The 21845-nt window shown below is 35.8% G+C and overlaps 2 protein-coding genes across 10 annotated transcripts in view; one reads left to right on the forward strand and one right to left on the reverse strand.

Annotated features, from left to right (window-relative positions):
* LOC122568244 (eye-specific diacylglycerol kinase) overlaps window positions 1–16816 on the forward strand; it is a 74760-nt gene extending 57944 nt beyond the window's left edge. Inside the window, exons 9-13 of one of the 8 annotated variants that reach the window (XR_006317023.1) lie at window positions 490–762; window positions 1125–1288; window positions 2167–2334; window positions 9017–9097; window positions 9422–16816. Coding sequence is in view for 1 of the 8 variants with exons in the window: in XM_043727775.1 (XP_043583710.1) it covers window positions 490–762; window positions 1125–1288; window positions 2167–2216 (487 nt within the window). In the remaining 7 variants the exon portion in view is untranslated. Of the gene's footprint in view, window positions 1–489; window positions 763–1124; window positions 1289–2166 lie in introns of all 8 variants that reach the window. The other 7 variants (XR_006317020.1, XR_006317021.1, XR_006317019.1 and 4 more) reach the window with 7 other exon arrangements.
* The window catches only part of LOC122568242 (cytoplasmic dynein 2 heavy chain 1), a 34343-nt gene continuing 28978 nt past the window's right edge, over window positions 16481–21845 (reverse strand). The window contains exons 42-46 of one of the 2 annotated variants that reach the window (XR_006317017.1): window positions 20951–21684; window positions 20296–20540; window positions 19826–20120; window positions 18660–19495; window positions 16481–18536 (exon numbers count right to left, since the gene is read on the reverse strand). Coding sequence is in view for 1 of the 2 variants with exons in the window: in XM_043727774.1 (XP_043583709.1) it covers window positions 19200–19495; window positions 19826–20120; window positions 20296–20540; window positions 20951–21684 (1570 nt within the window). In the remaining variant the exon portion in view is untranslated. Of the gene's footprint in view, window positions 19496–19825; window positions 20121–20295; window positions 20541–20950; window positions 21685–21845 lie in introns of both variants that reach the window. The other variant, XM_043727774.1, reaches the window with a different exon arrangement.

Raw genomic sequence — 21845 nt, forward strand, 5'->3', positions numbered from 1 at the left:
TTCCGCATTCCTTCTAGCTGCAGGAATCTATATCTTTGAAAACAAACCCGCACGCCTTCACTTCCAAACCGACCACTCTAGAGGAACTTTAATTTCGTTCCAGAGCTTGGGATTTTCCTTTTACTTGGTTTTCTTGGTTACTGTTGCGGAGGAATGCTAGTTAATACTGTATTATACCGTAGCGAATACGTTCGTTTTTTTCTAGAGTTTCCCTGTGCCAGTGAAATGGGAAGCCTTTGAAAATACTTATTTTTTTTTCTCTTCTTCTTTATCTTTTAACTTCCCCCGTTTCGGCTAACCACAATATCAATTTTCTGCGTTACCTTTTCTCCACAAAGCTCGAAACCTCCATAGTATCTATCCTATAAGGTTTTATATTGAATAAAATATAAAAAAAAGTTACAAATTAAGAAAGAAAAGAAAAGGCAGAGAAGAACGACTAACTTGTATACAAAAAGTATAAAGAGGATAAAAATAATTTTGTTCCAGTCCACGAGATAGACTTTTTGGCTTGAGTTCTGAGGTTCACACGTTTCACACGAGATTACTTGAGAAAGCCAGCGATGGTATTTTGAAAGCAGCGAAAATCGGCGATCTACAGGCTTTGAAAGAATTTCACGAGAAAGGATACTCTCTTCTATCCATTGACTCCACTGGACAAACTGCTCTTCACCTAGCGTCGAGATATGGTCACAAGGATATTGTCAGATATCTGATCGCTTGCGCACCATCGAGTATTCTCAATATGATCGACAACGACAAGTAAGTTGTATTATATAAAAACAGGCAGAAAACGAAGGTCTAATGTATAGAAACGGATAAAAAGTGAACAAAAGTTGATTCGATAGAAACAAACTAAACAAACGTGGCTACCATGAAAGGGCAGAAAGAAGGTTTTCTATGACATTTCAAAGTTCGAAGAATTAGCTTCGTTTATAGTACAAGGCATAAATAACCGACTATAAATGCTTTAGCGTAAACCGGAAAATTTTTTGTTCGTATTTCAAAATCTCTTCAGTATATGCAAACTGTAATACCGATCAAGGACGAGATGTATTCCAGGCGCGTAAACAAAGAGCAAACAAAAAAAAAAAAAAGAAATGATCTGCACTTTCTAATTGCAGAGGTCAAACCGCTCTGCACAAAGCGGCTCAATATAAACGTCGTTCCATTTGCTGCATGTTAGTGGCTGGCGGTGCTACTTTAATCATCAAGGATCGACACGGCAACACACCTCGCGATCTAGCCCTGCAAGCGGAGGACCGTGACCTCGCGGCGTATTTATGCAGTAAGTGTTTCCATTTTTTTCTTTGGGTACCCTGTTACAGAAAAAAATATTACGCGAGCCTAAGTTGCGAATATGATGACGTAGTGAAGCACAGAATGGTAAAAATACTAGGGTCAATCGAGAGAAATAAAAATCCACGTTAATAGCTTTATCAGATGAGCGAAGAAAACATTTTCTATTTCATATATTGTATTATTTTATGAAATCAGAGTGTTATTTTTATTTCTTCCTTCTGAAGATTATATTAATCTTAGTTTCAACTCCCGGTATTACCTCGAAAAAGAAAAAAGAAAAGAAGAAGAACGTTTCTCTTTCCTATTTTCCAGTCTAGAAATTATTAATCTAGATTGAATCTGTCTTGAATCGATCATGAAAATATTTAATCTAGATGATATATAAAGTGCGAAAATAAGGAATGCTCGATATGCAGAGGAAAGGGAAAGGATCCTAGACTCTCATCTTTGATATAATTCTAGGTCATATTATCCTATTTCTTGTTGCACTCTGATACAATTTACTATCGACAAGTATTAAATATATTCTCCAATGACCTTAGAAATTTTCCTAGAAACGGTCCCGCGAGAATAAAAAAAAATATTGTTTGTGACATCTGTTCTCTTGATAGTCGTACATTTGCATGAACTCGGAATAAATTGTTTATCTGCTTTATCTCTCACAATTTGTACAAAGCCGTAATATGAAAGGCCGACGATAAGATTATGCAAAGTTTTCTAAAGAACTATTCCATCGACTGTCCTTCATCGGAAAGAAAGTCTTTGAGAAGCTATTCGATCAAACATCCTATCATACTGAAATCCTTTTTGCCTACGTAATGCTCCCAGCGGATCGTTAAATCGGCTTTGTTCGCTGCTATATAGGTCAAGAGCAGTTCCAGCTGACAACAGAAGAAATGGAGAACGCGCTCTGACCTCCGGCCGTAATTGGTAGAGCCTGAGCTGATCCTGAGTAAAATTCTATCTTCGATGGAACAACCAGAGGGAGATCCAGGCGACGATCGTCATCGACATCGGTCATCAACGATACACGTTCGTTTTCCCTCTCTCTCTCTCTCTTTCTCTCTCTTTCTCTCTCTCTATCTATCTCTCTCTCTCTTTTTGTTTGCGTAAGTCGCATGTGATAAATCGATATTTATTCCATCGACAGATTAGCGATGTCGACGCGTAATTTACCAAGGTGCTCTCCAACCTTTCTCGTCGGAGCCTCGAGATCCCTTTCTACGAACGTGTAAATTAATTACATTCTGCATAGGTGAACAATACATAGATACATACGTGTTACATATGTACGTGCGTACATGTGTTGTATAAAGATTAGGAAACTTTTTCGATCGATTACGAGCCTCTACATGCATACACGTATATATTTTTAAAATCGTACTCTCGTATAGCTAAGAGAGGAAGCGTATAATAATTTGCGTACGCATATTTCTTCTCGACTTATCAACGACGAAAACGCGCGAACAGATTGTCCGTAAATTTTTTCGAAGATAGTCGCACGAATGTCGAGGAATAATACACGCGTGTGTAGAAGATTCAAGTGTAATTAGGAAACTTTTTGCTCATTCGCGACGTCGCTGTTGCGTGTAACGTATCGGCGAGTTTTAAGGGTGTGGAACTTGACGGGGTACGACCCGAGAAAGAAACCGAATTAATGAGAGGCTAGGATCAAAGGAATATGATAATTGGAAACATTAAATCGAGTAGCTGATGTATTATAAAGACTAATCTTCACCGTATTCGTTTGTATGATTTTTTATTTTATATTTTTCTACGTTCCATTTTCTAGGTATTACGAGTTGACGAAGTATAAATAAACTATCTTTATCAATTTAGCTCTGTCGTTCTACGTAGACGCGATTTTTACAATTTTTCGCCTCCGCGTTTTAGTAGCGAACGCTGTCGCCTTCTTTCAAACGCGGAGGACGCGTAGTTTCTAGGGATTAGCGTTCACAGAGTTGGACAGAATTTTTCGTTCCAATTGAAATTAGAATTATTCGTTCCATCATCGTGATCGTTAGGATCGTTGATCCACCGTAGAATTCTCTTTGTTGTCCGTTGAAATTTTTCAGAATTGCTCCCATAAATTTTTCTTTCTGTTATTACTCGATCGATCATTCGAGCTGTACGAGTCTACATTCGAAGAAACGTTTTTGATAATCGTGATCGACAAGCGAAATATTTATCGTGACGGTTATTTGTTGAATTTCGTCAAGAAGGAAAGAAGTTCTATCCGACTCTGCTGGTATACAAACGTTTACTTAAACTATCTTGTTAAATTGTTCTCTTCGCTTGTTCTAGGATACCTCGTCGCATCGGGTATACATATCTTTTTCTATTTAAAGAAATAAATCCCGCGTTAATGTATATATATATATATATATACATACATATATTTTCTACGTATGTTAAAATACTGATATAATATTTATTGTTCTTAAGATACAGAGGTTTCTTCACGATGCTGTTTTTTCTTGTCATGTGAACATTTGTCAAACTTCTTGGCACTGCTTGGACACACACACACACACACACGCGCGCGCGTGAACACATGCATACACACGATTACACACACAATTTCAAAAAAAAAAAAAGGAACTACTGAGATAAGGGAAGTATGCATGGATTTAATAGAAAAATCTATGAAAAATATTTGGGAAGTTGGATAATACAATCTACTTTGAAAAGCTTCATACGTGGGATTAGCGTGATATAATCGATTTAACGTATTTGCGTGATCACCAGAAATTTAATCGACATATCTTCTAGCGTTATATATGATATCGAGATACAATCAGGAGTTTCGTGATGAAAAACACCGATTGAAACGAAATTGCGCCAGTCAGTCGATGAACCAACAAAGTCTTAAGTCGCAGTTTCATATGGAATCCATAACGGAGGTACCTCCATCAAAATTTATGAACAGAAAAGTTGTCTTGGGATAAAATAATACAATCGTAAGCATCGATCGCAGAATAATTTTCTAACATCCCTTCCATGCCAACACGAGTATTCTTTTATCCTTTTAACATACATGTATGTTGGTTCATAATAACATGTATGTTGTTCAATTAGAAACAACTAATTGAATATTTCAATCCTCTGCAAGCTCTTTAATACGCAGCTTCAGGGTGTATTTCGATGTAATTACACAATAACTTTTAATTCTCTCCAGGCGCATTAAAAGCAGCTTTCCCTGCGAATTTTTATTGAATTCACGTGCTTGGAGCATGAGAACGCGATTTAAGGATTCCATTATTCGCAAGAGATCCATTGTATCGCGCCTATCCATAAAAGTGATCGGAAGTAACGAAGTCTTCGAGAAACGTAGCCAAGCAGCGACGTTCAACCATTTGAGCGATATTAAAATCGATTGAGAAACGAGAACAAGCAGAGGTCGGATAAAAATGATAGGGCGAATAATGATAAACGAATGGGATAAGCGATCGAGGAGAAGAATTATCATAACTCGGTACCAAAATGAAAAAAGGGATCAACGTACGAACACCAATTAGCTCTTAAAAAGACGGTCTATCGTCGCTTATTATATTATACTATTACTAGACTACTCTAATTTTATTGTCGAATTATATCGTATAACGTATACATATGGTACTCGTTCGAGCATCGTTCGTTCCTACGGACACGTGAGATCGTTTTCTTCAACACGATGGAGTTACGATAATATACTTTTAGACGTCTACGAGGTAAGTTATCCGTGTTGGACACCCGCGAACGCGTTCACGAATGTTTAATATCAAATACTCTCTTTTTCTCTCTCTCTCTCTCTCTTTCTTTGTCTCTCTCTACTCGATTCGCGATAGCATTAAGTATTTAAATAACTACTTCGAAACGTATTGTATATGATAATAATTTCTTGTTTCATGCGTGTTTCGTGTGTATCTGTTTCTCGCGCTCTCATCAGGGAGAGCCATCTTTCATCTTCCAGTTCTATCGACCGGCATATATTTTTATCGTTAGACGAATAATCCAAGAAATTCCTATGAGAAACGATCTTCGAACGTTTCAACGATTTCATGATCTAGCAGCGTTGTAGTGATTCGCGAGAGGAACTCGATATTAACAAATTAACGATCAACGTTAGATCGATGTGCAACGATTTATATAAATTGTCCACGCATCGATTCGTCTGAATTCTTTCGATTCGTATCCAGCTTCGACTGTAGTCGCGTTAAGAAGCGTGAAAAATACGAGTACGTAGGATGTACAGTAGGTCGGGTGAAATAGATCGAGAGAAATCGTATTCGCGCGTGTCCGCTCCTCGTTTGTCTCTTATCCTCTGTAATTAAACTGATATTTTTAAGTGATCGAGTTAAAGAACGAGATTAGAGAAGTTCCGCGGCGAGGAATCGTACGTGCGTATACGGCCGCATATCAAATAAATTAATTGTAAGTATATCGGTAGAGAATGCTGGTATATCCAATATAGCGATGGTGAATCGATTCTAGAAATGCCTTCGAACGTAAGATACGTTGTTCTGATTATTTTTTATATGTAGCGTAATCACGATGCCTTTGTAACTCTATCCCGGTTAAATGTGCATCGTTCATCGAACGGACGATCGATTTTCCATTGTATTTAACGCCCCTATTATTTAACGAGAACAAACCTCAGGTCTTACGTTCGATGAACGTCGCAACGATTTAGAGAAGCACGAAGAAAGAAGAAGCCAGAATTGTACGCTGAAATATAGCTTTAAACATTGGTTGAACGTTTTATTCGATTGAGAGAAGCTTCGTCTCGCTTATTTAAATTAAGCCGAACGAACGGAAATGTTTTAATTTAAATGATATTGAAATTTTCCAAGTTCTCAATGAAACATTCGTTAACTCCAACGTTATTTGAATTTCATTAAAAATTTCAATTAAACTTGCGTTCAGAGTAAAAGATCCTACCCTCGTTCTGTTTTTCGTTTCCATTCCGGCGTTTATGTTCCGTTGTCCTCGGTTCAAGTTATCGTAGAATAGCCATCGTTTCCTTCGAGTTTCGTCGAACCGTTACGTCGTCATCTACGTTAACGTACATCGTGATTATAGCCACCTGTGTAAAATTTCGATTCGATGAGCGAACGTTTCTTTTTAGGAATCGATCCACAAGTAAGATTGTTCTTGCGATCGTTCTATCGTTTCTCGCCTCGCGACGATCCTTCGGTGATGTGTGATATCGCGCGTCGAAACGTGTAAATCGTTAAATCGAACGATAAGATTTAAATACTTACGAATCGTGTTAAATCGTCGTGTTATTAAATACGAAAGTTATAAGAAAAGATTTGTTCTTTCTTTCTTTTTTTTCTTTTTCTTCTTATTTCATCTATCGCCTAATGGGATGGATCGTGATGCATTCGAATCGTTTCAATTACTCGGAGATTTCGATGCGCGTTTGCATAACTTCTTTACCGATCGAGTTTAGGCACCGGTTATAATATCCGAATTTTGCACTTTTTGAATCGTACGTCACGTTCGTGTAGATGTTTCAAAGAATATTTTCCTAGATTCTAAGATCTGTACAGAAGAAGCTATAACGAAGAAATAACGAAGGTTACGATAAATAAATGCTCGATGATGATGTGATCGATCAATGGAGCGAAGCAGTTAACAAAGGATGAATGAACAGCGTTATTAATGTTAAAGTTGAATTTCATTATTAGCTGACGGAAGTTGCGAGTTTATTTTAAGGGATCATTGTTGGAACATTGTGCGGTTAAAGGTTTTTTTTCAAATACCTGGGGAATAATGTTTATTCGAGATCACTATAGAAAATAGAGATAAAATAGGAATAATTTTAATCGTAGAATAATACAATATTATTCTTAAATCTTAACGGATATGAAAATAGACACGTACGTGTAAATACTTGGAATAGAAGATATTTAAATTTCATGCCACTTGTTCGTTGCATCAATCGATCGATAATCCCGATATCGTGATAACAATCGTCTCGATAAAAATTTAGTTCTTCTGGAAGATATAACCGCTTCGATGAAAGGGAGAAGAATCTGTTTTACGCGTTATCCAATATCTTTTCGATATATCGGAAAGTCTCGCACGCGTATGTATATTGAAATCTCAAATAGTCGCAATTTAACATATTGAATAGAAGAAAAAGGAAAAAGAAAAAAAAGAAAACGATCGATTATATCTGTGGAAATGTTCGACTTTTTTAAAAAATTGTCCGTGACATTTTATTCTCGTAACGTAACGTAACGTAACGTCAGTAGTCGATTTATTGATACGTGCGTATATAAATGTATTTTTACTGAGATTATCACGATTAATCGATGATCACGAAACAAACACGTATTAAAGTTTTCACAGACGAATTCAAATTTTCTAATCCCCTGCCAACTTCATTGTAATTAAGGCGACGTTTTAAATGGTTTTCCATTGCTTCCCAAATTTTTGGACCATTTCTCTTCGAACGTAACAGAGCGATTCGAGATTCCCTTTGAACTTTCTCGTGTTAATCTTACGCTTTAACCTTCGTCGACGTCCAATAAAGCGCGACTCCTGTTCTCCCTTTCTTTTCCCTTTTGTATTTGTCATTTTCTTCTTTTCTAAAGCGATGGTCAACAGAGAACCGTTCTATCGTGAAAATTCATTGCGTCACGGTGTTTCTTAGAAATTCAACATTCCGGAACAAGTGAAAGCGAAAGCGTTCACATAGATCGAAGCATGCTGTTAGTCGAACAACATTTAGCTTTGAAATTTTAATGCCAAAGCGGGCATCATAATATTCGAGAAGCATGGAAATGTCAGTAAATATTAATGTTGTTATTCGATGCATTTTCAAGCGAGAGGTTTGAGAATAATAGCGCGTCTATGGCGATCGACGGTAAATTTTTTATTAACGACTCCTGAAGATATTCGGGGTGATTTACCTGATGCGGCGACTCGAATTTATTGTACCATATTCGTTGTACAAAAATGTGTATGGCACGAAGATCGCATAATTTGAAGAAGTAAAAGCACGTTATAAGAATTATTCTTTTCGTCTACGATAGTCATACAAGGTTTTGAAGATCGCTTATCTTTGCGGTTATTAAAAGAGTATTAAAATTTGAATAAAAATTGTATGCGTCAAATACGACATAGACTCCTCCTTTTTTTTCATTTATTCGTTGTTAAATTTTCCTACTTCGATCATCGTTGCGTGATTATAAAATTATGTTATGACGTAGTTTGCATTATATGATAAACAATTCCAAGTATATATCATACTTTTGCTTCCAAAGAGTTTATTGATATTCTAAATTTAGTTAGAATACTAATGAATACATTGTGCGACCTCCGATGGAAACCAAAAATAAAACTTACATCCAGTAGGCAAAAATAAAGCTTATATCGAGCAAGTAAAAATATTCTTCCACTTATTTCTTCAGTAAGATGTGCATAAAAGATCAAGAAATCGAATCTAACTATATTATAGGTATTACGACTGGATATTTTAATTTGGAATTTCAGCTTTATTTTCAAGCTCCGTACTATGAATTTTCTCATAGCATGAAACATATTGATCTTGCTCACAGTCGCTGACAAGAATCTCGAGAAACACTGTAACGTGACGATTAAACTTCATCATCGAGTATAATTTCTCGAGTATATTTCTACAATGTGTATAAAAATACGAAGAAACGTTAATACTAATATCGAATTTCACGAGATTTATATTATCGTACATGATCTGTTATAGAAATAAGGAGGTTGAAGGAGGAGGAGGGTAACGTTGGCAAAAGATCAAAAGTGGTTTCATCATCCTTCCAGAAGGACGAATGTAAAATAATTTCATTTTCTGGTTTCTAGCAGAATTGCTCTTATTCGAACGTTATTCTTTTATTTGGATTGCATAATTGCAGCAAGAAATAAGTAAATAAACGCCATATGTAAATTCAGATATATTTGAATTAAAATATTCCAAATTTAAATTCTTTCATACGATGTAATTATCGAGTAATAATATCCTCAATTCTTCCATATTGCATTGTCTTTCAGCGTATTTTGGTCTGCGAACGAATTATGATAATGAGAATTTAACTTCCCTGCTGCTTACATTTAAATTTATTACTTAAAATGAAAAATTATATTAAATTCGTTCCAGATTTCAGACATTGAAAATTCCATCAGACTGATTGTGCAAGCGAATCTTCTAAAGGACAAATACCTCCGATATTGCTGCAAAAAGAAAGAAAGGACATGTCTCTGTCGATGTATCGCTTCTCAAGGGAACCTGTTACTTTGATTTTTCAAAATAAAGCCTTTGTAAATATAATCTCCTTATTTTTTATAACAGATCGCGTATTTGTAATACACATACGAACTATCAAGTCAAGTAACGAGTAATACGAGTGTTTAAAAAAAAAAATCGCGTATTAAAAGAGAAGTCTGAAAGAAGGACATCAGAGAATGTTAAGAATATCGAAAGAACAGTCTACGGACAAATAAAAAACTATCTAGAAATAAAGGAGCAAGTATCGATAACTGAAATAATTACTTTATATGTAACTTTGTTAAACGATGAAGATACTCGCATTGCTCGTGGAACGATCTTAAACGACTACTTAACGAAGAGATGAAAAAGTCAATGCCGTTCGAGGTTCGCGACTGTGTATCGAGTTTAAGGGAGAACCGGAATCAAGAAGATAATGAGAAACGAGGGACGTTCCCGAAAGTTTGAAAGTTTCCTTCGGATCAAATCGACTTATCGGTATATACAAATATTTTCACTGATTTCCTCTCGCAAAGTAATTTCCTTTTCGTCGTCGATCATAAAACCGTGTGCCTATCACTCGGTTTTAGTATTATTATTCGTTAGGGGAATAATGGTTCTCGTAATCGCGCCAATTACCACGGCCGCGATTAGATTGAGATCGCGACAGGCAAAGCTTTCACGCGAGATCGATCATCAGAACCGTGAAGAAGGACAGTGAAGAAGCCATTACTAGTTAATGCATATGAAATGTCGTTTCTCCGCAGTTTCAATTTGATAGGCAATGGACCAGTCATGAAATTTTCTCCTATCGTCAATTATTCGATTTGAGCGTCAAAGGAAGAAGACATGTCCTATGAATCGCATTAGAAATATTTCGAATACAAATATCCAAATTATATTTCGTGCGATTTTCTTGCATGAGTTTTCGAGAAGATGTTCTAAAAGTGAACATAAACGAAACTTGGCATTTGTAGATGGTCAAAAAGACATTCTGTACGTATATTTCAATCTTTTAACATACAAATTATCTTAAAGGAAATTGTAACAACAATTCAACAAACTCTGAATGTTAGAACTGGCAATTCTTATAAATTCCGAACAATGAAGTTAATCGTGAAGGTGCATTGTATCGTACGAGAATTAATTTCATCGAATATATGACGTTTCGAACAAACTACGTGTCCTCAAAATCTAATTAGAGAAAGTGACGTTCCGTATGCATCAACCGAAACGAATAATTCCGCGTAATGAACGAATCGCGAACGTATCACGAGTAGAGCAACCAAAGGAACGAGAGTGGCAAAAAGGTGAATAAACGTGAAGAATAAAAGGAGAAAAAGGAACAAAAAAAAGAAAAATAGAGAATGTGAGATGATAATCGGAGAGTGTGTGCGAGAGTATGAGCGTGTAAAAATGGCGCGGAATTTCCCAAAGAGGAAAAAGAAACACAGTATTGCCTTTCTCAGGGACGCGGCCTTGGCCCGTGAGTTTCACCTTAAGTTCTTAGAGCAATAAATCAGCGACAATCAGGGCGTTTCGGGCCGAGTTCGCGTCGCTGAAACATCTTCTCGTTTGTCCCGTGTGCGCGTTTCCACTTCTGTCCTCTACGCTTAGTACGACGACGACGACGACGAAACCACGCTGAGCCGCGATTCATGTGAATACTTAACTAATTTCGCGCGCTCGACTTAATACAACAGTGCCTGCTCAACTGTCGCAGGTGAGGAACCGAAGAAATCGTGTTGTCGTGAAGTTGTGTAGAGGAAATAAATATATATACATATATATGTATATATATAATACGTAATGGTGTAATATTTTGGAAATGAAGCGATCGATTCGTGAAAACCTTAAATTCTATCGAATTTACATATTTATATTTTAAAAATTGTTAGTTGTTATTTTTGGGTTTTTCTCTTAAGTGACTTCCTACTGTCTCATTCTACCACAGTGAACAGCGAATGAAATTGGAAAAGTTTTCAATTCGAACAGCTGTGTTACGATATGTGGCACAAATCTGCACGAAACTCTTGGAATATCTGTTTTTAACAAAAACTTAGTATCTCACGTAGAATGTGAACTTATGGTTTCACGCGTCTTTTAAATAATATACCAATAGATTGCGGATCTTTATGTAAATTCATATTTCACGGAGGTACTACTATATTATGAATATTTTACATATTTTCGAACGTTACGTGTATTCGGTGTAAGGTATTTGTGCAGTCATACGATTCTCATAAATGCATAAAAATTTTAACGTATTTAAATATTAAATTGAACGATATTGTTCCATATTTCTTGATAGTTATTTAATTCTTACGAAATTTGGATCAAATTTCTGTCCCAAGACTTTCGAACGGTGGTGTACGTGTAGATATTTGAATTTTGACGAATTACTTATTTATTACGTATTTGTTCACACACAAAGGTTGTAATAGATTATTAAGATAAAATATGACGTAATTTATTTCCGTAATAGTGTTTCCTTTATTATCATTATGCTATTATTTTAGAATTATTTACGTCCTTATTATAGCATTATTATTTATATTTATATTCTTATTGCCTTATTATTCGTCGTATTATCGACAGGAGAATTACGAAATCTGTCAAAATAAGATGTTTCGGAAACTTATTGTCTGTTGAAACTATGCAAATGTTTTTATCGAAATTATATACAGTGTTAGCTTTTATCAAGATAAAAGTATAATCATATATATTTATTTATTTTCAATAAACGCGTCTAATATAATTATTTACCATGGCACATTACAAGTCGGTAGTTCTAATATTAATTAATGTTAATAGCGTTAATGTACGTTACGTTACGCGTAATGCAAAATTGTTCAGGATCGCGTTTAACGTTATCTCCATAAAATCCTATTAATTCACTCTGAATTAATCCGACGATCATAAAGTATCCATGTCGATACGAATGAGAAGATAGTTAAATTCTTACTAAAATCTGCCCACGGTCTGTAATTTTATTGAAAGCAATATTAATGGAGATACGATGCATAGGATGTCGATGCACCTTGACATGCGGCAGTTAAACAGGCTTCGATGTATTTCCGGTCCACGCTCGCAATGTCTCGTCGACTATTGGTGGCGTCAGGATCGATGCATACAAGTGGGTTTTGTCGCGTGGATATTTCTTTTTGCGCGCGTATTTTTCTTTTCGCGTGAGCGAAACTTGCGTTTCAGAAATAGAAAAAGGCGCAACGTTATAATCTCACGACGCGACGGTCAATTTTCGCCTGTTGCGAATTCTCGCGTGTCGCTGATGCATTCGCGAGCATTGCGACATTTAGCTGAAGATAAAATTCACTCGCCCACATCGGGCTATAGTCGCGTGAAACTTTGTATTTAACGCTTCGCTAACCCTTTCGTTGCTGCGGGTGATTATAATCATCCAACATCGAGCGCTTTCTAACAAAGGTGACTATAGTTACTCGTCAAAATGTCGTATTAGTCGTTAACTACAATTAATAAAGGAAATTTCATATTTTAGCTGTACTATAATTATTTGATACAGCTGTAAATAATGTTTGACGTAATACGGTTGATCGTTAACGATGATTATAGTCATCCGTTAAAATTTCGGATTATTATAGTCACCGGATAATAATACCAATTGTATTTAGTTAACGACCGTGACTGAACACAGCATAGTTTGATATTTCTGGTTAATACATTCACTGTTATTGACGCTCATGTTGCGCTGACTCAAATATTTGAGTAATCCTGCTGACGCAACCACTGACAGAATGATTTATTTAGGCAGGCAAACAGAGCGGTGGCCAGCGTAACGAAAGATTATTGCTTGAAATGAAGACATTTCCTATGAGAGAAAAATCTAATTCGAGGAATAGGTGATTGCATTTTAGCAGCGGTGAACATTTCAAGCGAGATTTTCGTCTAGAATTGTGCTATTTTTGTATTTTGTTACATTACTTTGATATACACTACGAGTCAAAGGTTTGAGATTATTATGCGTTTCGTAGAGTCTAAGAACTTTTAACAATATTAGCTTAGAATATTTTTTCATAATAAATCTGTCGAAACGAAGGAAATTGTTATTCGTATCTGCTTTATTTTTACATTAATTTCGAATAAATAACAAAATTAGAAAATGATCTAGCCAACTAATTTCAAATTTTTGTCCGATAATGTATATCATATAGTGTGTTTTAATATCTTCCATGATAGATTATTCTGACGTGTATTTCTTTAGAATTCGTTATGCGTTATGTAATACGTTGACTGCTGCCCGATTGTCTTACTATTTCGTTATAAAACAAGTTTGTTTAAACAGACTACAGTTGCATTTAAAAGACTGTATATATTAGTACGTATGATATTAAGGACATCTATTTAATTTAAATACTTTAATCGATTCACGTTGATGGCAGTCAACGTGTCAATCTCGAATGACTCGAATAAAAGACAAAATTTACATTGTTAATAATTTATAACGTGTGTAAGATATAGTTCCGCTGTTATAATATCGTTATATAATAACGAACTATCGTATTAATCGTTAATTGCATTCTAACGAAAGGGTTAAAGTGTGAAATTCGTCGACAATGACAAAAGAAAACTACCCCTTGGCTCTTTAACAGGTTTGATACATAAAGCCCTAATCTCTCTCTCAGAAAATTATATGTGCGTGGAATCCTTTTAGCAGTGGACGTTGTATCAATCTTGTCGAATTTCGCTAAATGAATTCACGTTCTCTAGTTTCTCTCGCAACGAATATAAGAAAATTTTACGCCTATATTTTTTACGATAATAGGTATGCTAATAAAGATACGATAAATACCAATAACCAGTTACATTTGGATGTTTATGCATTTAAAAATTCCAAAAATTTACAGAATGTACCAAATAATCCACCATATACAAAATATTCAAATTGATAGTAAAAGATATGCAAAAATATGCATTTCTTTAGACGTATTTGCAAGAATGCAAATTTGCGTAAACATCCGCGGTTCGCGTATTAATTAATATTAATAAATCCAATCGAGTGAAGCGACATTACCACGGAGTAATGACGTTACGAACAGCCTTTGCAATTTATCACGCTTTCTGTGAAAACATTTAACAGGCGCGTTCCTTCGCAAAAATCAATTGCGTAACGCAGCGAACGAAACCGCATTTCCGTCTGTTTCTCCGTCTAATCTGTCGAAATACGAAAAGAAGAAAAAGCAAAAACACAGGCGGAAAGGAGAGAAAAAGAAAATATAGATTAGGAAGCGTGAACCGATTCTGAAGCGAATCGAAACGGAGCCAGGGGAATGTTTAATCGATTCGCGCGACGATTTTAGCCGGTAGGGTTAACCGTGCGCCACTAATTTAGACTGCAGCTGGTCTGTTTTGACTGCGGCAGAACGGGAAAACAAAAGGGGCACTGTTGTAGCTCGCCGTGCATTGTGAACGTCGACCTAAATACTACGATTTTCCCCTCGGTAACGAGCCGAGCTTAGTCCGTTCGTATTTCATTGTCACGAAAGTTGTTGGGTGGTCTGTTCTATTCCTATATTCTGTCCACGTCAAACGTGGCTGCTTGCCGAAGTTGTGAAAATTCTTTCCGCTGGAAATCTACGCGGAAGAATCGCAGAAGGTTTATTTTAATTTATCTAATCGTCTATGGCTGATCATGATGCTGGTCGATCGTTGAGTGACGATTTATTAACAGTCTCGCTGCTATTGACGCGTACGTTGTGGTACTTCGTCCCGTAATTGGTAAGATGGGCTCTGTGAAACCTTAGGAATCGTTATTTTTAACGTCGTATCGTTAACCAACGTATAACTTAATAATTATCGGTCTACGCTATCGTCGCATAAGCCACAGGACGCTTAAAACAGGTACAGACGAACGTTGGAGTTACAAAGTTAAATCGATATTAAATTGTCATCTTTGCGTGTACTTTTCGCAATTAAAAAATTGAATTGTACGTGTTACATTTTGAAGATTTTATTACAAACTTATTTTATCAACGTGTATGTGTAGGACAAAGAAAAGTCGCGTAACTTATGGACGGAAGTGCATACAATATCCATACAATTCATAGTAACACGTTTTGTAAATTTCTGATCATTTCTGTCCACGTGTTAAAATGATCGCTACACCAGTTATGGCTTAATCTTAAGTGATATCGCGACCACGAATATTACACATCTGCTTTTATGTATTTTGATGAAATAACTTCGAAACAAGCAATGGATATCGTCATAGAACAAATATTATTAATATAAAATTAAGAAATTTTTGATGGGAAAGAAAAAGGGTAAAATTGTATGTGCGGTGATCACACGTCGTTAATAGCAGTGAATATATTAACTGGTTTGCGCTGAATGAATTGAAGATTTTTTCTCGGATTTTTTTTTTTTTTTTTTTTTAAGTATTAAAGAAGTTTGTTTAAGTTTAATGAAAACTGTGAGTTTGGTAGAATTGAATTGATTTAGAGGTAGATACATCTGCATTTTTGTAATCATTAGGACATTTATGGACAATTGAGAAGTTATTGAAACGTATTAAGACTAAATTATTATATTTCAATTCTCAGAGTATAAAGTATTTACATATGCAATATCGAGGTAAAAGTCTCATTAATTATGTACAACAACATTGAACGTTCTTCTCTCGTGTATATTCATCAGGTCCCTCGATTCTCTATTTTAATCAATTCTATCATTCGTATTATTAGGTTTGCCACTGTATTTGTGGATAGACTTCTGAAAATATACTATTTTATTCTATTCGTCTCGAGATCTTCTACGATTTACATCACATTATAGTGAGATTGACGCATATTTTCACAAAATTTCTATACGTTTTTCACCATTGTTCTGTACGAATAGAAAATTCTGACCGATTAATAAGTGGACGTTCCCATATACATAAATGTCCTATGAACAGGAATGTACATATAATAGCAATTAGATTTCTTGCGTTTATTAAGTATTATTACAGATAGCTTCTGATTTCTATAATTGTGACGATAAGCTCCTATACGGGTGATGATGAACAAGTTTGTAAAGTATGTTTGTACGAAGTTGGAGGATCGAATCACAACTTTGTCAAGTAAAAGTGTTTGGCAATAGACAGCGTTTCGAACCAACGTGATTACAGGAAAGATCGTGTAATTTGAAATGACTTCTTTAATTGCTGCTCGCTATTTTCTGAGTCTATGTAACTCGTACGAGTAACTTCTCATTAGAAGGATGTATCAAGTGATTACTTTATAAGTAATAAAAAGATTTCTGATTCTCGAATCTGTGTTTTTCTCTGTTTTCCTCGACCTTAAACCAATCCTATAAGACGATGTTATACTATGTTACACTTTGACTACGATACCGTGATAATATTTATTCCACTTGCGTTACAATTAACACGTTCTATTTGTCTGACGCAGAGCAACATATTTCACTTTTTCAAGCAAACAATGTTTTCTTATGGCGTACTAACTGCCGGTTAATCTGCTACACACGATCGGTTTTATTACCCGTACCGAAACACCCTGTATATTTTCAGATTGATTTCTGCTTTTATCCGTACAATTACGATAATTGTATCTACTTACAGCGTCAATGAAATTACAAACCATTACAATTAATTACAATTGAATTACATTACATTTGAAACTACAATTGAAATTACAAATTTTACGTAGCACGTAATACATGTATTAGATTGTCCGGAAAGTGTCTTTCTATCGCAAACGCGTTTTTTACAACAGTGCACCTTCGTACAAACGTGAAACCAAGTCTGTGTGAAATGTCGCGGTATTTATCTCGACAGAACAGAATGGATCGCACGTAATTCGACAAAATAATATAAAACAAAAAACGTTGTGCGTCTATTATTTCCTCATAAAACGAAAGAAACTTTCGGACAACCTAATATATTCGTACAAATTTTCCATAACCGATATTTCACACAAATACTCTTATGTATCGCTCTATGCATGTCGAATAAAGCTTATCGAATATTTTATTATCTTCAATCATTTAGTATTTAAAATACCGGATATTTATTCCTTAGCGTAGAAATTCAATTATTTAATTTCATTAATTCCCGTTCATTAGTTAACAGCTCTGGCGATTACCTAATCTCACTTCGAATTGAAAGTAGATAAGGACCAAGTTTCGGAAGAGTCAATTGCTTGAAATGGATACGGATCCTCTGGTCAGAGAGATTGCATGTCCGTACGGCTTTCCTATGAGAGTTTCCTACGAGAGCTTCCAAACTACTTTTCAATATTAAGTTCGCGTCGTAACTTTGATTCGACCTATCCGACTTCAAGGAAAATTTACAGGCGAACTTTCTCAACTACCATCGAATTATCAATACGGTCGTCGTAAAATCTCGTTCAATTTCCTTCGCGCTTTAACATTTTGGTGAGAACGTAATCATTTACAACAGAACGGTTTTAAAGTTTGCAAATGTCCTGGATCAATGTTGTTTTACCAAAGCTGCGATTTTAAGCGGATTTGAATTTGTATAGCTCTTTATGTTTTTGTCAGTTCCCTCTCCTATTTGCCATTATTCTTCCAGTTAATTATTTCTTAGATTAGTCTGAGAATGCTATTTAACTTCTCGAAGATGCTTCTTCACACTTCTTTATCTTTCTTCGTTTTGTAAAGTATATCCTTTGTCAGGATAGAAATCAATACAGGTAAATATATTTAAGTCTTTACACAGATTTCCATAGGTCGTTATTTATTTAAGATTTTGCGTAACGAACAGCAACGATTGTTCAATTATTTCGAAGCAAAATATTCTCCAACTTGTGATATATACCTTGGAACAAAGTTTAAATTCGTTATCTGTGGCCTTTCTGCTGTACGAATTAAATGCAACAAGTTGTATCCACCGAAACAAGAACCCTCCCTAATTAACCTTCGTTTGTGCTCCTTTGTGCTCATCTTGTTAGGAAACTTTCGTTTTTTATATATTTAACGGGAAGAGTTTCGCTTCGCTTTCATCGTCTTCCTATTATATCAGGAGGCAAAAGTTTTAAGTTGCATAAGACAAGCCTGTTGCCTAGTTAATCGATAATAAGTAAACCTTTGGAGAAATTAATAGAAGTTAGTTTAATTTAATTCATTTTCTTACGCATGGGTAGTAGTTAAGAACGCTGTATTTTTCTGAGAATGAGGAAACTCTGACGAATAAAACCATTGTACATCGTAAATTCGAGGGCTTTGAATCAAGTGTACGCGAGTTTAAAAGGTTAACTGAATGTACTCGCTACATACGAAACATGCGGAACATGCGTAAACATTCCACAACATAAATTGCAAGCAGAAAAAACTCGAGTACTTTTATCAACTTGCAGCATTTTGTAATTGAACTTTCAAAAGCATCGTTCGTATTTATTTCTGTTATTTCGTATTTTTTATTTTCTTCGTTACAATCCTCGTCTGGAATGTTTCAAATGGGAATAATAATAATAATAATAATGATAATAATATCACTGTGTATATAATCGTAATAATTTCGTTGTGTATATTAATTAAGTTCAATCGTTAAAAGGAATACAGAATAATAAATAACATTTAGTTATTACGCAATTATAATATGCAGATCATTGTGCATAATGTATAAATGTACTACTATACTGTTTGTAATCTAAACAGAACTAAGCCACAGGAACTAGATCAATTTTAGATGAAAGGCAACTCCTCGTCGTAACCAGTTACCATGTTCCTCTCTAGGACATCCAACCGGAAGCGAGCAAATTAATACGTCCCTTTGAGAATTCGCATAAACTGGAACATTAAGAATATCTTCCACGTCGTTGTTTTCTGAACGGCCGCCCACTGTTTTGTTTCTCGCCTTATCTCCGGTGTAATTTTCTGGTAAGAACGCAATTTGACAACTCGGTGCAGTTGCAACGGAAGCCGCGTTCGCATCCAGATCCTTCAGGTTACCATCTTCTATCAAAGCTCCTAAATATAAAATATTCCGTAATCATTTGTTAAGGCAATTATACGAAAGAAGAAAACTTCGTGTCACTTCGATTCCCTTTTTGATATTTTTTGCTTTCTACTATCAATTTGTACTTTGCGTTACATTTGCAATTAAAATTGTAGTTTTTCCATTCTTATATTAAAATTATACATTATACGACACGTAATTTCATATGAGTTAATATCTAGGAAGTTTCGAAATTTGAAATTCTGAAATTTTTTTCAAGCAGTGAAAGATACTTTAGAAAATTCTTCGTATTATTAGTTGATGGTATTAATATCTAATTATCATTAGACGAATCAAATTACCAGATATCAATAGTCCTTCGATGACTAACGATATCTTCCAGTCGTCGTTCCGTCGATTTTCAAACCAGTTCACGCAAAGTCGAAGATTCTCCATAGGTTGACGTGTTTCTCGCGCGGTGTGCTGTTTGAGAACAGTCAGAAACGCTCGTGGTCTTGTCAATCGCGATATATCGACAGCAGACGAGGAGATGGTCAAAATGGAATTTAAAGTTTGATAATTGCACAACAACCCTTTAACGAAAGGCAAAGCTTCCTTTGGACCATATTTCCAGTTTTCCATCCAGTGTATGGGAGTCTAGAAATTAGTCAAACAAATGTTCGTAATTGTATGAATCTTTTGAACCTTCTAAACGCAAGATAAAAATCAAAATAATAGCGAAATAATAAAAGATATAATTACTTAACGATTGTCAGATATTCGTAGTTAGTTTCGTAATATTAATTTGAAATTTTAAGAAATTTGTTTGAACCTTAGTATCCTCGAGGCGCAGGTTTTCCACGTCAACGCGAATAACATTCAACGTCTTCTTAGTTAGATTTATTTCATCGATAAAGAAATTTTCCAGTGGATTCTTATTTTCATTGCGTTCGCTAGTCCTTGACGATCCAAAGATCGAGATATGGCGGTCGAGTAGTTCCTTCAAGTCCCTCTGAATTTTTGTTTCCGTCTTCTTGCTGCTCTTGTCGTTACTGACGGATGCTTTGATTAAAATTCCTGCCGACAATTAACAAACTTATAAATTATGCACGAACATAATAATAGAAATGTAACAAAATGGATCATACCTAATTCAATAAAATAATATAAAACAGAAATTCTTGTTCATCTATTATCACCTTATGAAACGAAAGAAACTTTTCGGATAACTTAATATCATTTCCTACTCCCCATAGAAACTATCATCAGCCCTAATAACTAGACTGCGGATATTCGCGCAAATTCATATCTTCGCGAATGCAATTTAATTTAGAACATAGAAACTTTACAAACGACTGTCTTACTTACTAAATAATATACTTAATGAGTAAATTCCGGGTTTATTTATATATTTTATCACGTAATATACATTTCGAGCAGTTTTGCATCCTCGACTCTCCCATAGACACATAAGATAAAAACTAAACCTTTCAAATGCGTCAGCGCAGCCTCGGCGGCAGTCCTCTCCCAAGCTCTATGCGCGTTTGCGGGCAATCCGAAGCATTCCTTAGGCAAATCATTATCCGGAACATGTTCCAACGCCTTAGCTGCCTCCTCGAACGAGCCATGAACCACCCTGAGAACGTCAGCCAGCTTTCTACGACCGTCGAACACCTCAGAAGTCCAAACGTCGCGAACGATCGAGCACAACGCTCTCATGTCGTAATCGTCCTGAAGGCGACCACCGTAAATCGCTACGTCCAACAATCCTCTACCAGTTTGCCAGTTTCCATTCTTATCTTTACTCTTCGTCGACTCTATTTCTTTCACTACTAATTCGTATGCTGCTTCGAGATCCGATTCGTTCCATTCGTACGACCGGATCCAACCTTGAGGCACGAATTTTCGTCGTTCTTGAAGCGTTGCGTGCAGCCATGACAGCAACAGGCTGCCAGGAACGTTCACGTTCTTGTGCTTTTGACAAAGCTGTTGCAGCGATCGTTTTACGTTCCTCTTAACACCTTCCGGTGGCTCGTAAGCGAGTTTTAAACAGAGAGCCGCGAGACTGGGGTAGAATCCCAGGCATTGTTCAGTGGTTAACCAAATCCTTGCAGAGGGATTTTTGTTGCTGGTGCACATGGGTGATCTGAGAAGGCTCTCCAGTCTGGGAAGCCAGTTGAGAGCCAGATGCAAATTGCTGAGCAGTATCCAGCCTCCGTTCCTGTTTCATCAACAGATCGGTCGCCTTAATCTTTCGTTAATTGAACTTTTCCATAATGGCGTTTGATTACTAGATGAAATTATATCGTTAAAATATGTGGTGTACGCATTCGTTGCGAGATTTCTTAACTTTCGGTTACGCGCCTAAAATTTACTAACCGA

This window comes from Bombus pyrosoma, linkage group LG6, assembly GCF_014825855.1.
Source record: "Bombus pyrosoma isolate SC7728 linkage group LG6, ASM1482585v1, whole genome shotgun sequence".
Taxonomy (NCBI): domain Eukaryota; kingdom Metazoa; phylum Arthropoda; class Insecta; order Hymenoptera; family Apidae; genus Bombus; species Bombus pyrosoma.